At 38.7% G+C, this 17,337-nt stretch overlaps 1 protein-coding gene across 9 annotated transcripts in view; it reads left to right on the top strand.

The window, feature by feature from the left end:
- Positions 1-17,337, top strand: part of LAF3 (Amidohydrolase family) — a 136,521-nt gene that overhangs the window by 75,801 nt on the left and 43,383 nt on the right. For all 9 annotated transcript variants that reach the window (XR_016107346.1, XR_016107345.1, XM_088970403.1 and 6 more), the window contains 4 exons: positions 12,340-12,447; positions 15,895-15,990; positions 16,074-16,172; positions 16,975-17,049. Coding sequence is in view for 7 of the 9 variants with exons in the window: in XM_088970403.1 (XP_088826529.1) it covers positions 12,340-12,447; positions 15,895-15,990; positions 16,074-16,172; positions 16,975-17,049 (378 nt within the window). In the remaining 2 variants the exon portion in view is untranslated. The remainder of the gene's footprint in view (positions 1-12,339; positions 12,448-15,894; positions 15,991-16,073; positions 16,173-16,974; positions 17,050-17,337) is intronic.

Genomic DNA, 17,337 nt, shown 5'->3' with positions numbered 1-17,337 from the left:
TTATTCCGCAATCTTGGGCGTCCATATGATGGATTTTCTATCCCTTCACTGTCGTGTGTTCAGAAATGGACCGTGAATGCTGATTTTTTCTTGTGTGCTTCGAAAGTTAGTTGTTGTGGTGCTGGGTGAAACTGATACACATATCAGTCATGTTTTTTTTGTGTTTTCTTGCTCACATGTGTGCTAGAAGAAGAGTGGTAGACTGCTGATGTCCACGACAGCAGTGGTGTGGTGTTGATTGTGTTGTGGTGGCTGACATATCTATGTTTTTAAATGCTCAAAAGTGAACCCCTAGACCTTGTGTGTAATCAGTTCTGCAGTTTGTAGAGCAAGTGTGCTGAGTAATTTCAGTAGTGGTGTGTTGGTCGTAAATGGTTCTGCAGTGTGTAGTCCAAGTGTTTGATGTGTTGACTGAATGATTTCAGCTTTAGAGTGTAGTGTGTAATGTGCAGTTGAAGAAAGTGGGTTGGTGGTATTGTAAGTGAGATAAGTCTTGTGACAAGTGTGAGATTGTGGTGTATATTCAGAGGAGACATAATTGAGATGGCTTCAACTGTAGTTGGGAATGACAACAAAACAGGCATCATGCTCTCCTCAGATTATCTAAGTGTTCAAATGACATCCATCAAGTTGAATGGTGAGAACTATGTACCATGGGCAAAATCTGTGAAGGTGTTCTTGAAGGCCAAGAGGAAAGTAAAGCATGCGAGGGAGGAGAAACCTTCCTCTGATTTTCCTGGGTTCAGTGATTGGGAACAAGATGATGCACAGATAATGACATGGCTTTGGAACAGCATGGAACCAAAGATTAGTGTGAACTTCATGTTCCTAGATACAGCCAAAGAGATCTGGGATCATGCTAAAAAGTTGTACTCTGGACAAGACAATACAACTAGGGTATATCAGTTATACCAAGAGTACTTCAATTTGAAGCAAGGAAGTCAAAGCTTAGAAGAGTATTATGCAAGTTTGAGAAACATCCGCAATGAGCTAAATGTGTATCACCCTCTCATATCAGATGTCCAGATCCAACAACAACAACGTGAACAGCTTGATGTGACTAGGTTTCTTGTGGGCTTGAAGGCTGAGTATGAGCCTGTCAGAGCACAGTTATTGGGGGGATTAGCTCTCCCCTCACTTGAAGAAGTTTTTGCCCGTCTTAAGAGGACATCCATTGAGCCAGTGGAACATTCTTCCTTCTCTGATAGATCTGGTTTGGTAGTGACTAAAGGGAGTAGTCGTGGAAGTAGAAGTGGTGGTGGCAGCAGTGGCCCTCCAAGCAACCGTGGTTGGCACATGTTTAACCGGGCCAGTGGCCGGACTGGAGGCTGTGAGTCAGGGGAAGGCCGTGGAAAAGGAAGGGGTAATGCTCTGAGAAAATGTACACATTGTGGCTTAGAGGGGCACATAGTTAATTTCTGCTATGATTTGTGTGGTCCGCCCAACACTTGGGCTAACCATGTTACATCTAAGAGTAGTAGCACAATTACTGAAAGCTAGCAAACTGCACCAACCCCCTCCACACCCACTTGTGCTTCCGGGCAAGAAATGGTGAGTGTACCATGGGCAATATATGAGCAGTTCCTTCAAACAACTCAGCAGAACACAGCTACACTTGCCCATTCAGGTATGACTTGTTTAGCTTCCAAAGCTTCACCCTGGATCATTGATTCTGGCGCTTCGGACCATATGTCTGGGACTCCTGATGTATTTTCTTCCCTTTCTCGCACCTCCACATCTCATACAGTTACACTTGCTAATGGTTCTACATCTCCTATTTGTGGTGTTGGTGATGTTGATCTCTCCTCATTGTTTTTAGCATATGTTTTATCTGTTCCTAAGTTCCCTTTTAACCTTATGTCTGTTAGTAGATTAACCAAGTCCCTTAATTGTTCTGTAACCTTCTATCCTTCTTCTTGTGTGTTTCAGGATCTCAAGACGGGGACGAAAATTGGTGGAGGGCATGAAGCCGGTGGTTTGTATTACCTTGATGGTGGTGGCCCTCCAGTGGCTTTTTAGTCGTCTTTTACTCCTCTCCAATGGCACTGCAGACTTGGTCATCCCTCTCTCAAGGCTTTGAAGCTGCTAGTTCCTTCCTTGAGTCATCTTTCATCATTAGATTGTGAGTCATGTCAGTTGGGAAAACATCATCGAGTCTCATTTAGTCCAAGAACTGATAGTCGTGTCTCAAGTCCTTTTGTTTTAGTTCATTCTGATGTATGGGGTCCAGTTAAAGTGATGTCATACAATGGGTTTAAGTATTTTATAATCTTTGTTGATGACTTTTCAAGAATGACATGAATCTATCTTATGAAAGACCGTAGTGAATTGTTCTCTATTTTTCAGAAATTTCATGCTGAAATACGCACTCAGTTTGGTGTTCATATGAAAATACTTCGCTCTGATATTGCCAAAGAATACATCTCCTCATCATTTCAGCAATACCAAGAACATCATGGAATAATTCATCAAAGTTCTTGTGCCTACACCCCACAACAAAATGGTGTAGCTGAATGGAAAAATAGACATCTTCTTGAAACTGCTCGGTCTTTGATGATCAATATGCATGTCCCAAAGCATTTTTGGAGTGATGCTGTTCTTACGTCCTGTTTTTTGATAAATCGGATGCCCATGTCAATCATTGGAAGTCAATCCCCTTTCTCCGTGTTGTTCCCCACTTTGTCTCCCTTTCCTCTCATCCCAAGAGTCTTTGGCTGTGTTTGTTTTGTTCAGCATTTGGGGCCTGGAGTAGACAAGCTACATGCTCGGGCTACAAAGTGTATTTTTCTTGGCTACTCAAGGACTTAGAAAGGGTACAAGTGTTATAACCCTAAGTTTCATAAATCATTTGTGTGCCTTGATGTCACATTCTTTGAATCAGTTCATTTTTTCTCCAATGCCGGGGTCTCTTCTTCTCCCTCTGTGGTTCCTCTTCCTATTCCAGTTGTGGACCCCCTTCCCGTAGTTCCCACTCCTACTGCAGATGCACATCATATGCTGGTTACTACAGAGAGGTCGCCAATTACTCAAGTGTATACTCGCAGAAGTGCTTCGGCTCCTCCTCTAGTTCAACACCCGGTGATAGATCCTGCTACTGCCCCTTCTCCATCAGATCTTCATCTCCCTATTGCTTTGCGGAAAGGTAAGCGTACTTGTACTTCTCATCCCATTTCAGACTATGTTTCCACTGCTCACCTTTCTGCTTCCCATTGCAAGTTTATATCATTACTCTCATCGGTTCCCATTCCCAAGACTGTACAGGAAGCCCTTGTCTCTCCAGGGCGGCGGCAAGCCATGGAAGAAGAATTCTCTGCTCTACAACATAATCATACGTGGGAACTCACCACCCTTCCTCCTGGTAAGCACACTGTTGGGTGTAAATGGGTCTATACAGTGAAGCATCTTCCTGATGGCAGTGTGGAACTATTGAAGGCACGATTAGTGGCCAAGGACTATTCTCAGTTGTATGGTGTGGACTATATGGAGACATTCTCTCCTATGGCTAAAATTGGTTCAGTTCGGGTGTTGATCTCATTGGCTACTATGTATGATTGGCCTCTCCTACAACTTGACATAAAAAATGCCTTCCTACATGGTGATCTTGTTGAGGAGGTGTATATGGAGCAACCACCAGGGTTTGTTGCTCAGGGGGAGGCTGGTAAGGTGTGCAAGCTCAAAAAAGCAATCTATGGACTGAAACAATCTCCTCGTGCATGGTTCGGCAGGTTCAGTGAAGTGGTGAAGGCCTTTGGGATGAACAGTGTCAGGTTGATCATTCCGTGTTTAGCTATAACTCGGAAGATGGAAACATCTTGCTAGTCGTGTATGTGGATGATATTGTCATAACTGGAAGTGACAACAATGGAATTGACAGGCTGAAAAAATTCTTATAGGACCACTTCAATACGAAAGATCTGGGGAAGCTAAAGTATTTCTTAGGAATAGAAGTTGTGAGGTCAAAACAGGGGATCAACCTATGTCAGAGGAAATATGTTCTTGATCTACTTGAAGAAACAGGGTTGTTAGGTGCTAAGCCAGCAGAGACTCCTATGGAACTCAATGCCAAGTTAAGTGTGGATGCAGGTGAAGAGTTTGATGATCCTGGAAGATACAGAAGGTTGGTGGGAAAGTTGAACTACCTGACCATTATCCTACCAGATATATCATTTGCTGTGAGTGTGGTGAGTCAGTTTATGCAACATCCCCGGGTTCCTCACTGGGAAGCTGTTATGAGAATTGTTAGGTACCTAAAGGGTGCTCCAGGTCGTGGTTTGTTATACCAAAAAGGAGGACCTCTTGAGATAGTAGGATACACAGATGCTGATTGGGCTGGCTCTATATCAGACAGGAGGTCAACCATAGGGTATTGTACCTTCCTGGGTGGCAATCTTGTAACTTGTAAGAGCAAGAAGCAAACAGTGGTGGCAAGAAGTAGTGCGGAAGCAAAGTACAGGGCTATGGCCCATACCACATGTGAACTAGTATGGCTGAAGAACCTACTACAGGAGATGGGTTTCTCAATTGACAAACCCATGAAACTATACTGTGATAACCAAGCTGCTGTTCACATCTCATCCAATCCTGTCTTCCATGAAAGAACTAAACATATTGAGGTGGATTGTCACTTTATGAGAGAGAAAGTGATAAGTGGGGTAATAACTACATCTCATGTGAGCTCAGGAAATCAGTGGGTAGATATCTTCACAAAAGGATTGTCTCGGGGAAGAATGCTGGGACTATATGATATATACTCTCCAGCTTGAGGGGGAGTGTTAGAATGCTCGAGTCAGGGGTATTTTGGTCATTCTGGTGTATCTTATTGAAAGTGAAATGTCTATTGTATCTGAGTTTAAGTTATGTGTCCCATCTTCTATGAGGGACAAAATTGTCTTTCTTGTAACTCAAGTTTTTCATGAATAAAAGTTAAGTGGGTTGGCCAGGAGAGGTACTTTTGTACATCCTCTCTTCTAGTCTGGCCGAACACTTTTCTCCTCTCCTTCTTCTTCTTTTCTTTTCTTTCTTCTTTCTTCTTCTCTACTTTGACCTAGAAACAACTAGGGTTTATTCACAACAACAACTACTTACTAGGGAGAGTGTGACATTATCTCAGGCCTATTCACTTGTGCACAGTGAAGAGAGTAGGAGAAAGGTGATGTTATAGTTTCAGCCCATGGAATCATCCTTAGCAGCAATGAAAACAAAATTTGGGGGAGTTAAGGAAAAGGAAATGAAAAAGGAAGATACAAGGGATATATTTTGTGATCATTGTAAGAAGTCGAAACATACTAGGGACACTTGTTGGAAGTTGTACCCTTGTCTTGTTTGGTTAGACTCAGAAATAAGAAGGGAAATGCTACTGTGGCAGTCACCACTGATAGTGCATCGTCTTCCAACACAAGGACCACATCCCTAGATGCCCTAGCTACTGTCCGAGCTGCCTTGACACAGTTAGAAAGTGAAGCTTTTACTTCTGGACTTTCATTTCATCTACCGGCTACATTTGCCACTCCAACTTCAGCATTTGCTCACTCAGGTACAAGAGATACACCATATCATGCAACAGTCCTAGGTAACACTAGACCTTTCTAGATAATAGATTCCGGTGCTTCTGATTATATGACTACTTTATCTACTTTGTTTACTACCTACTGTCTATCCTCTGGAAAAGACAAAGTATCTATTGCTGATGGTTTTCTTGTGCCTATTTCTAGAAAGGGAAACATTAGATTGTCTGATGCCATCTCCTTGTCTTTAGTCCTGCATGTTCCTAAGCTTAGTACTAATCTGCTTTCAGTTAGTTGTATTATTAAGAATCAGAACTGTTTAGTGATCTTTTTCCCTGATCTGTGTTTTTCTGAATATGAAAACAAGGAAGGTGATTGGGATTGTCCGTGAGATGAATGGAGTCTACCTGTTTGAGCATCCACAGGGGAAGGATATTGAAGTTGGGGAGTTATTTGTTTCTCATTCAGTGAGTCAAATTATGCTTTGGTTTAATAGATTGGGTCATTTGTCTTTCCGGTCTTTGAAGAGTTTGTTTCCTAATTTGTTTGAGTTAGTCCAAGTGTGTTTGAGGTGTGAGTGTTGTAAACTTGCAAAGCGTTGTAGATCAACTTATTCTTTGGGCAATAAAAGAAGCAATGTTCTTTTTGAAATTGTGCATACAGGTGTTTGGGGACCATATCGTATTACTACTAGGGGGTACAAATACTTCTTGTTGTTTGTTGATGATTGTACTTCTTTCTCGTGGGTTTACCTTATGCACTCTCGAGATGAGGTCCCTGCTCTGACTTAGGCCTTCCATTAGATGGTGTTGACCCAATTTGTAGTCAGGATCAAAATCCTCAATCTGAACATGCCAAGTAGTATTTTGCAAAACGCTTGGCTTCATATCTCTTTGATTATGGAATCATCCATTAGAGCACTTGTTCTCATACACCTCAGCAAAATGGGGTTGCTGAGAGAAAAAATCGACATATCTTGGAGGTAGCCAAAAGCATCTTGCTAAACTCTAATGTTCCCATACGGTTTTGGGGGGATGCCATCTGTACAGCTATATACCTCATTAATAGAATTGCTTCATGGGTTTTATACATGAGAACACCGTTTAACCTGTTGTCTCCATACAAGGATTTGTTTGCTATCCCTCTTAAAACCATTGGATGTACTTGTTTTGTTCAAATTCTTGGACCTCATCGCTCCAAATTTGATCCCAGAGTTGCTAAGTGTATCTTCTTTGGGTATGCACAAAATCAAAAGGGGTACTGCTGTTATGGTCTTGTTTCTAGTAGACAGTTTGTTTCTATTGGATGTGACATTCTTTGAGAATGTACCCTACTATCATAAAGTTTCTTCTCAGGGGGAGAGTGGTGAGTTGGTTAATTCAGCCTTAGAAGTTCCTTTACCTATTCCAGTCACTGAAGGGGAGAGTGGTGAAGAGGGTTGTCAAAAGTGTAGGGAATTGAGGGTGTTTCCCAAATAATGGAGGCATGTTGATTTTGGTTCTCAGCAGTCCAAGCCAATCCTGGTTCCTAAGGGTCCTATTTTCAATTTGCCTCTTAGAGTATTTGGTTGTTGTTACTTTGTTCATGACATGAGTCCTTCTCATTTGAAACTTGACTCTAAATCTATTAAATGCATATTTTTGGCTACTCTCTAGTCCAAAAGGGGTACAAGTGCTTTGATCCCCATTTTGGCCGAATGTATGTTTTTAAGGATGTTACATTCCGTGACTTTACTCCATATTTTCAGTCCACTTGTCCTTCTCTTCAGGGGGAGAGTGTTTGTGAAGATCAAACTTTATCTTGTTCATTGATGATTTCTCTCGGTACACTTGGTTATTTTTGATGAGGTCTTGTGGTGAAGTTCTCAAGCTTGTGAGGCAATTCCATGAATTTGTTTTTACCCAGTTTGATACAAGAATCAAAATATTCAGACCCGATAATGCAAAAGAATACTTTGAGAAAAACCTAACCTCTTATCTCATTGACTTTGGGTCATCCACTATAACTCTTGTGTTTGTACTCCAGAACAAAATGGAGTAGCTACGAGGAAGAACCGTCACATAGTTGAAGTTGCAAGAAGCATTTTGTTTGCCTCACATGTTCCTACAAGATTCTGGGGGGATGTTGTTCTCACTATAACCTACCTAATCAATCGTATGCCATCTAGAGTTTTGGGCTTTAGGTCTCCTTTTAATCTTCTTTATCCAGATAAGGACCTTTTTTCTATTCCCCCTCGTGTCATTGGTTGCACTTGTTATGTACACATATCTAGTACCCGAGACACATTTGAACCAAAGGTCCATAAGTGTATCTTTCTTGGTTATGCCTCCACATAGAAGGGTTTTTGTTGTTTTGATCCTAGCACTGGGACTTGTTATGTTTCAATGGATGTTACTTTTCTAAGTCCACTCCTTTCTATGGTTCATCTCAGGGAGAGTATTGTTCATAGGGGAGTATTTGTCACAGTTGTTTGCACTCCCCTTTCTTGTTCCTATTGAGCCTTCACTTGAGTTTTCTTCTATTCCTGTTGAGTACAAGGGGAACAATCATCTCTGGATCCCTCCACTATTCCTATTCCTCCTCCATTGCCTCCTCGTCATCTTTCTACTCATAGGTGGTACTAACGGTAAAAATCAGGAGTGAGCAGATTGTTTTCTCTACATCACATGAGCCTCCTACACTTCTAGTTGTTGAAGAGACAATAGGTACTGATACCACACCCTTGCAACCTCCCTTGCTAGACCTTGATGTCTCTATTGCTATTAGGAAAGGTAAACGGAAGTGTATTGCACATTGCATTTCCAAACATCTTTCTTATGGCCTTCTTTCTCCTTCATATTATTTCTTTCTTTCCTCTATTGCTTCTAACCCTATACCTAGGTTTGTATTAGAAGCTCTTTCTATTTTAGAATGGAGGGATCCTATGAGAACTGAAATAGAGGCTTTGCACAAGAATGACACATGGGAAATGGGTTGTAAATGGGTGTATACCATCAAATATCATGCTGATGGCTCTATGGAGAGGAACAAAGCTTGATTGGTTGCAAAAGGCTATACAAAAACTTATGGGATTGACTATCTGGAGACTTTTGCTCCTGATGCGAAGATGACATTTGTGCGGGTCCTGCTATCTTTGGCAGCTCATTTAGATTGGCCCTTTTATCAATTGGATGTGAAAAATGCCTTCTTGAATGGAGAATTACATGAGGAGGTTTATATGTCCCTCCCACCAGGGATGTATGGCACAGATAGGGAGGGAAAAGTGTGCAAGTTGAAGAAGTCTCTCTATGGGCTCAAACAGTCACCTAGAGTCTTGTTTGAAAGGTTTAGGGCTACTCTTGTTAACTTTGGGTACACACAGATTCAGTTTGACCATACCTTCTTTGTGAAGAGGAGAGGTTCATTGGTGGTATATCTTATAGTCTATGTGGATGATATTGTAGTAACTGACATTGATTTGAGTCCGGTATCTTTATTGAAGTTGCTCGGTCTAAGGATGGAATTTGTATTTCTCAGTGCAAATATGTGCTAGACTTGTTCACTGAAACGGGCAAAATGGGTGCGAGACTAGTGGCTACTCCTATTGATATGAGCCACAAACTTTTTTCCTCTGATGGAAAACTATTGAAGGATAAGGGAGTGTTTCAAATACTAGGGAAATTGCCATATCTTTGTTTGACTCGCCCTGACATTGCATATGCTGTTAGCTGCATTAGCCAATTCATGCATGCTCTTAGAGAAACACATATGGCAGAAATAGAGCGGATTTTATGTTACTTGAAGAGTACTCTAGGGAAGGGGATTCTTTTTGCTAAACCTAGTAATATGAAACTGGAGGTCTATACAGATGTTGATTGGGTAGGCAACATTGATGATAGGACGTCAACTTCGGGATACTGTAGTATGGTGGCAGGTAATATTATTTCTTGGAGAAGCAGGAAACAATTTGTTGTTGCTAGATCTTCAGCTCAGGCCGAGTACAAGGCTATGGCTCATGGAGTTTCTGAGTTACTTTGTTTCCGATCCCTGATGGAGGAACTAGGTGTTGAGTATGATAAACCATTGATGCTATATTGTGATAATCAAGCCGCCATTAACATTGCCACAATCCGATGCAACATGATAGAACTAAAAAATATTGAATTTGACAAGCATTTCATCAGAGAAAGAGTGGTTTCTGGAGAAGTTTTTCTACCATTCGTTACATCTAAAGAAGAGTTAGCTGACAGTCTTACCAAGGGAATCTCCAAGGACAAGCTACAACATGACATAGGCAAGCTGGGCATGATTGACATCTATGCTCAGTTTGAGGGGGAGTGTAAGAGGATGGGCCGATTGGCCCCTAGCCCATAGACCACACCTGTTTTATTTCTTTATGTTTCTATTCTTTTTTTAATGGGCCTGTTAAACCTTTTTTTTTTCTTGTTTAATTAGTTGGCCACCCAATTAAGGGCCTACTTGTAATTTCAGAAAATTAGTAATTATTTCTTAATGAAAGATTAAGAAGGAGGAGCCGTATGAACAACTCTTCTCTGCAACCCTCTCACAGCCGAACTCTTCTTCTTCTCCCTTCTTCTTCTTCTTCTTCTTCTTGCTGCTGATGTCTACTTTGTATTTCACACCTTTTAAATCAGTTCTCTCATTCTTTTGGGACTGTTTTTCTTCTATACTTGCACCCCCTTGGCTGCCAAAGCAATTTATATTGGCCTTCTTTTGAGAAACAATATTGGCCTAAGGTATTATCTGCTTTATTGAAGAGTGGCAAAGATGTCTGTTGTTTCAACTTATGGATTTTCTTATATTTTGTTCAAGTATGTTTCATTTTTGGAGATTTAACTCATTGACAATATTCAGTTGTCTAGTAGGACTGCAATCAGTCCTAGTTATAATGTACAATAAACAAGAAAAAGGTTTGAGAATGAGAGGAGAAGAAGAAAGAGAAGAAAAGAAGGAGAAGATGAAGGGAGGAAGTCAAAAAGAGTGTGGGTTATGACATGAATTGTTGCTTGACTTAGCTATTTATATTAATAGTTAAAATAGGGGAAAAACCAGAATTACCTCTACTGTTTACATAAACACAGAAATAAATGGTTTAAAATGTCCCTAATTTCCCTAATATTTCCACGACATATTTCCATTTCCATGTGCAGCGACACGAAATTTTACCGGAATCGACATTTCCCCAATGAACACTACCAACACTATGTGGAGTATAAGAATATTTCCATTTTCACTTCCATGGGTAATGAAACGGAATTTTATTGGAATTGACATATACCCCAAAGAACACTACCGATACTATGTGGAGTGCAAGAGAGTATTATAACATAAGTTGGTGACAATATTGAAGTTATGTGAATTAGCAAGCTATTGCCCACCTAACTTTATATGATTACCACTTTGAGCTAACTCAATATTCATTTCAAATATGAAGTTAAGTATTAGTTTTTGTTTGTGTAATAGACTATTTGGTTTATCTATTACAACCATTTACATTTTCTCTGAGTTTAAATTTTGCTTTAACTCATTCTATCGTGAAGCTCTGAATCTTGAGGTTTACAGGGCAACTTCAAAACACATTCTTTTGTCTATAACCTTAGTTTCTTAGCTTCGTTTAATGATTTGGAATAAGATAATAATTTTAAAAGGTGTGCCTATTCTTCTTTTATCATTTAAAAAAATACCATTCTATATTTTGCATATGTTACAATATTTCCACCATATCTATAGTTTTTACAATATTTCCATATGATATTTCCGACATTTTTGATATGTTTCTTATATTTGGATGACCAACATTTCCACTGACACCGACATTTCAAACCATGGAAATAAGAAATATAGAAAACTGGAAAATAACTACAAACTACCACTAACATAAATAAACAAACAGTAGTGGGGACCACATTAATGTTCTCTACATATTCTTTCTCAAACTTCCATAAGATTTGTGGCTGTCCATATTTTCATGGAGTTGCAAGAACTATTGACACGTCGCCTGATCTGCTTGATTTATTCAATAGACTAGTTTCCTGGTTCAACATTGTATTTGAAATTCTTGGGAATTTACTAACAGTAGCCTTGGTTCCAGTCGCCACACAAGCCAGACTATGAATTCCCATTGTAAATGCTTTTAATCCACTCCCCATCATTCCCTGTGCAATAAACATATATTTGCCTTGTGCTTTTCTGTAAAACCTGATTTACAAAATGTAATTTTCATTGTTGTTAGATCTCCTTAATGAATAGTAATGTACCAGCTACTGTGTATTTGCTCCATTTGTGATTACTTCCACTTCGAGTAGGAAGTGAGACAATCAAGCTCTGATATCTTGAGAACTTCAAATCTTGACTTTAAGGACTGGTAAAATCTGTATCTTCTGGCTTCAAAGGACGGTGAGAAGACATGTAGTAAGGTGTAAGGAGAAGTTTAGATATTCATATGGTTGCTTGATGTTGGTAAAAGGTTTTGATAGGTGGAGAATAAAACATTGTTGACATGCATGAAATATGGCTTCTTTGAAACCTTGTGGAACCAAAGCTCAAACCTTTAGAAGTAAGTATCCTAAAAAATTCTTCATAGGGGTTTCAATGAGCCTTAAAAAATACTCCTTCATTCAAAATTTCTCACAAAACCATAAAACATGTTGCCCTCTATAACATTCGTCCCTAGGCATTATCTCATTTGGATCACTTTCTGTTGGCTTATTTGCCCTCTACTAGGGTTTCTATTCCTGTTTTGGTGGGAATTCTTACTTGCCAATTGCCATTTTTAAGTAAAATGTTTTTCACCTACTACTCTTTTCTAAACTTTTATCCTTGTTTACTCTTTTAGGATCTGCTTCATAAGACTGGTCGAGTCATTAGTCAATGGATCTATTTGGGTGGTGTCAAGGCTTTTGCTGATGGCTCCTTGGGTTCCAACAGTGCACTTCTCTATCAGGTAAAAATTCAAGTTTACAATATGATCAAACAATGACAAAGATGAAATATAGAATGGAGTTCCCTGGTCAGAATTAAAAGAATTGCATTTTGACTGGTTTGAAAATTTCATGCTATTCCACATCAATGACATAGTACGAAAGTTCTTTGTTGCAGTGTAATTTTGTGGTTTCTACTTGGTTATTCAATGTAAAGGTTACTTTAATTCTGCCTTGGTGTTTAAAAAGGTCTTTAATTGGACCCTTGGGATTTTCTTTTTTCTGGTATTAAGACTTGAACTTATCTCATTTTTTTTTTTTTTTTTTTATATTAAGTTACTATTTGGTTACAGTCTGAAACGTTAAAAAAAGAACTAAAGAGTGGGACAATTAGAAACATTATCTCTTTTAAAATTATTTGTTGTTACCATATATGCATTCCCATATACTTTAATATTTAATACTTCATTCAAATATCAAACAAGGACAATTAATCTTATTATGTATCACATAACATTTTCCACTGAAACATCTTTGAATCAAAATTCGTTCACAACAAGGTACTATTGTTTATGATTGTCGTGAATGGTATGAAAAAAGAGAGAAAAGGAGATGGAAAAGAAAGAAAAATTAGCGCTTTAAACCAAAGTAAATCTCTCTCTCAACTGAGAGATTCTTTATATTAAGACTGGAATATCCAATTTGCAAAACAGTTCCCCATGGGAAAATATTACAATTAAATTTCTGATTATAATTTTTTTCCTAAGTTTAACCCTTTCTCTGTACAAAATACAGTTACAACACTCCGACATTTGCCTGTGTGGTTATCACTGTCTGCTGCTTCTCTAGCACTTTTATTACACTCTATGAACCTGAAATCAAAACTACCTTAAAATTCTGATCTCTCTTTCCAAGCATACAGTCCCTTCTTTAAAATATGGTATCCCTGTTTACAGCCTGTACTCCACTCTGATATATATTAATCTCATAATCTGCATTTATAAAAATTCTATATCACCATATATAGAATTGTAGATTAGTTTCCTCTTTTTGTAATTTTTAATATTTTTAGGATCTTTATCAGTTTTTTTTAGGATCAGTAATTGTGAATTTCAGAGATGGAGAAAAATAGTGAGTACAGATTGATAATGCAGTCATAGAGACAGAAACCCTCTTATCTCTTCCCCATTAACTCTTGTTTTTTTTTTTTGTGTGATTGAAGGGATGAGAGATCCATCATATCGATGGCCGAACCCTACAGGAAGGTTGGGTGAATTTCAAAAATTTATCTCTCCCATGTGGGAATCGCATTCCTAATTTTAGAAACTGCATTTTCAAAGATCAATCTTGAAACCAAAACGGACCAGATCTGAAACCAAAAGGGAGGAGAGGGATATACCTGATATGGAGTAGTGGTAAACCCCCAATGAAGGTGTTCACGCCCAAGGAGAAGTCCAAAGACTGCTTCCATCGAAAATGACACGGTGTAGGATGAAGCAAAATCAGTAGGACGATTCTTCTGCAAGAACCGAATTCTTTAGCTAGAATGTAATGGAGGGCTGGTGAGCACGACTTCAGATTATCTTTTCTACCAAAAGATAATATCAAGAACCTTTTTTTATCATTCCCACTAGTGGAGATCGAACTGGCAAGGGTGGCAAGAGCAGGAAAGAGCAGAAGGCAGGAGCAGTCAAACTGTAGATCCTTCTCTCTGTGATTTGCGAACCAAGAATTCTTGATTTGATTTCTTGTTGTGTCTTTTGGAGGTTCGCCCTGCTCCTCTATTTATAGCCTTTAAAGAGAGGATCTCCTAATCCCATTAGGAGTTTCCTAATCCAAATCTTGTATTTGGATCTTGACTCTCTTTAAGAGATAAGGATAATCCCTTATCTTATCTGCAGATAAAGATCAGCCTTCCTAATCAAATTAAGAGTTTCCTGATCCAAATCTTTATTTATATCTAGACTCTCTGAGTGGATAGGTATAATCCCTTATTCTATCTGCTGATCTAAATCCCAGAACCGCCCCTAATTAATTAATCTTATTAAAGCAATTCGAATTGGGCTTTAGGCCCATTAAGTCTATGTGCTCACTTAACTTCCTAACTGCTGCCCAGTTGGTTATCCCTGTATGGCGTGGGACCCAAACATTGATCTACACATCAGCCACATGGGTTTAGCCCAGCCTTTGTTACAAGGCCTGGCCAAATTCACTGTATGAGGCAGTGAACCCCTGAGTCCATCACCATGGACTCTTAATGGGCCCAACATTTACACTAAATGGTCCTTGGGTCAAGACCTTATAAAAACCCAAGGACTATGGGCAGATGCAAGATTAGCCCATCAGGTATTATCCTCAATGGTCTTACACTTAACATTTCAGCCCATAATGATTAAACACTGCCCGATAAGAGAGGACCTCTCTCTTGGCTGCAAGGTACAGTGTTGCACTCTTTACTCACATGGATTCCGAGAATTAAAACCTTTTTGTAAACATTTTGAAACCGTAATATATATATATATATATATATATATATATATATATATATCTTTATATAAATATATTTTGCAAAACAAATTTCAACGGTTGAAATCAACTGTCGGCAGTTTAGGTTTTCATCAGAGAGAGTGCATCCCCGATCATTCACTTTGTTTGACAAAGGGGTTGATTCTGTCACTATGATCACCTACTCAGATGAATTCTCAGACTGTCCCAACATACACAGGTTTTGACCCCCTCTAAGGATCTCATTGATTGGCATATCAAAGACAGCCCAATCCGACACCTAGTGTAGTATCATAATCGAGTCTAGGGGTCAGGTGTAACATTCCAGTTTTCCCCATCTATCTCCAAGGTCCAGGGCAATACTGGAATTCTGGTCTGGTTCAGGGTTTCAAGAAAACTCACACTGCATGTACCTTAGGTCTCACCTTGGCACTTGAGACAAGCCACCCCAACCAACTTGGCGGCACATCAGTGTCAGCCTTGGCAGGATAAATCTCCCCAGATCTATCCAACGGCTGCGAAGATTCTAAACTAACACAAGTCTCATTAAGTGTCCAGTTTAAGGGTATTACATAGAAATACACCACAATGACATGAATCAATTATGTAATTTATTCATTTACAATAAATGTCAAAAGGTACATCAATTTGATTGGAGCTAAAGGTTATAGTTGTCTAACAGTATTACAACTGTGCCCAAAAACGTTGATCTCTCTCCCCACTCCTTGAAGTTCAGCTTATTCAGATGATGGAATTGGAAACTTGAAAAGAATCATGAAACTGGTTCTTGTAGCAACAATCCCAAAAAAAAAGCAGACTCATGTAACATCAATGTGTATTGCACTCACATACATGCGTGCACTTATTATGCTATTTATCTTTGAATTTCAATTTCATGGTCATTTTCCTTATATTTTAGATACATTATTCGTCGCATCTAATGTAGTGATGATGAGTTTCTGTAGCCTTATGTCGATGAACCCTTCAATTATGGCCTTCAAGTGACGGATTTAGATAGTCTTTTCAACATGACGGTGGAAGCAGACAAATCAGGACTTCAGGTGTTCTTATACCGTGAATTTTATATTTAACCTTTGAAATATGAATTCATTGATCAAATAACTATTAGCTTGAATTATCTCAGGTTGCTATTCATGCCATAGGTGATAGAGCAAATGACTTGATACTGGATTTATATGATTCTGTAGCATCTGCAAATGGGAATAGAGACCGAAGATTCAGGGTACGCTCATTTGTTAAATTTGATAAGTCTACTTATAAGAAGTTATCTGGTAGTCTGAAATTTATGCTGGTGGTTTTCGACAACTAGTTCACTTTTCTGTTTTATAACTGTAATTGGATTTGTAATTTCTGATCTTCACTTTTCTGCGACAATACCTGGATAAATATGGATGACTAGAAAACCATTATTTATGGGATAAAATACATATAGATGAATGGGATACGGTCTAATTAATCCATGGAATCAATTTATCTTCACTTTTATATGAAAACAGAGGCATTTAAGTTGTGAAGCATATGCTTCAACCTATCTGTCACTTCACTTCATTCTATTTATAAAGATAAACCAAAAACTATAATAATAAAAATTAGGGAAATTTGATAATTCACACAGATAATTATAGGTTTTTGAATATAAAAGACTTTCACAAAAGAAAAATAAAAGAAAATGAGGGAAAGCTATGCTTTTTGGAAATGGACATCTCATTCATATCCTTACTCTTCTCCTGACTTTTTAAAATGATGTATCATATCCCTGTTTCATGTATCTGTTTCTATGTCTATATCCATATCTGGGCATAATTGCTTTCCAGTTTTCCCATATGATTTCTTTCTTCCTTTAAAAGGAAATTTTTAGAAATGATTTACCTGTTTAAAGGCCTAATGCTTCAAATTTAGTTTTCCCAAACAGCCCTAAATGTAATATCTAATTTGCTACTATTTTGGTTGGTAGTAGACATTGTTTCACATATTAAAGAGTATTTTAAAGTCTTTCTTTGCTAATAAGCACAATAACTTTTCAGATTGAACATGCTCAGCATTTGGCTCCTGGAGCAGCAGATCGGTTTGGTCGACAAAGTGTCATTGCTTCGGTGCAGGTTCAAGTTCTTATCTTCTATAACACATCAATTATTTGTTCCAGTTGAAAAACAATCCTAGAAGTATGGGACTGTGCTAGAAAACCAGAAAAACTAACAAGAGAAGATTAGAGAATATTAGAGAAGAAGAGAGAGAGAGAGAGCTGCGGCAAGGAGAGTTAGAGGATGAGGAGTTCGAACTTAACCTCCCTCTAACAATCTAATACTCTTTTATTAAGTTAATCTTTTAGTAATTACAAGAGAGGTCCTTAGTTGGACAAGAAATTACAAAAAAGGAACATAGAAGAG

The sequence above is a fragment of the Nelumbo lutea genome, chromosome 2, assembly GCF_056320005.1.
Source record: "Nelumbo lutea isolate HS-2025 chromosome 2, American lotus-T2T, whole genome shotgun sequence".
NCBI classification, from domain to species: Eukaryota; Viridiplantae; Streptophyta; class Magnoliopsida; order Proteales; family Nelumbonaceae; genus Nelumbo; species Nelumbo lutea.
The sequence above is the reverse complement of the archived record's forward strand: the minus strand, read 5'-3'. Positions and strand labels throughout refer to the sequence as shown.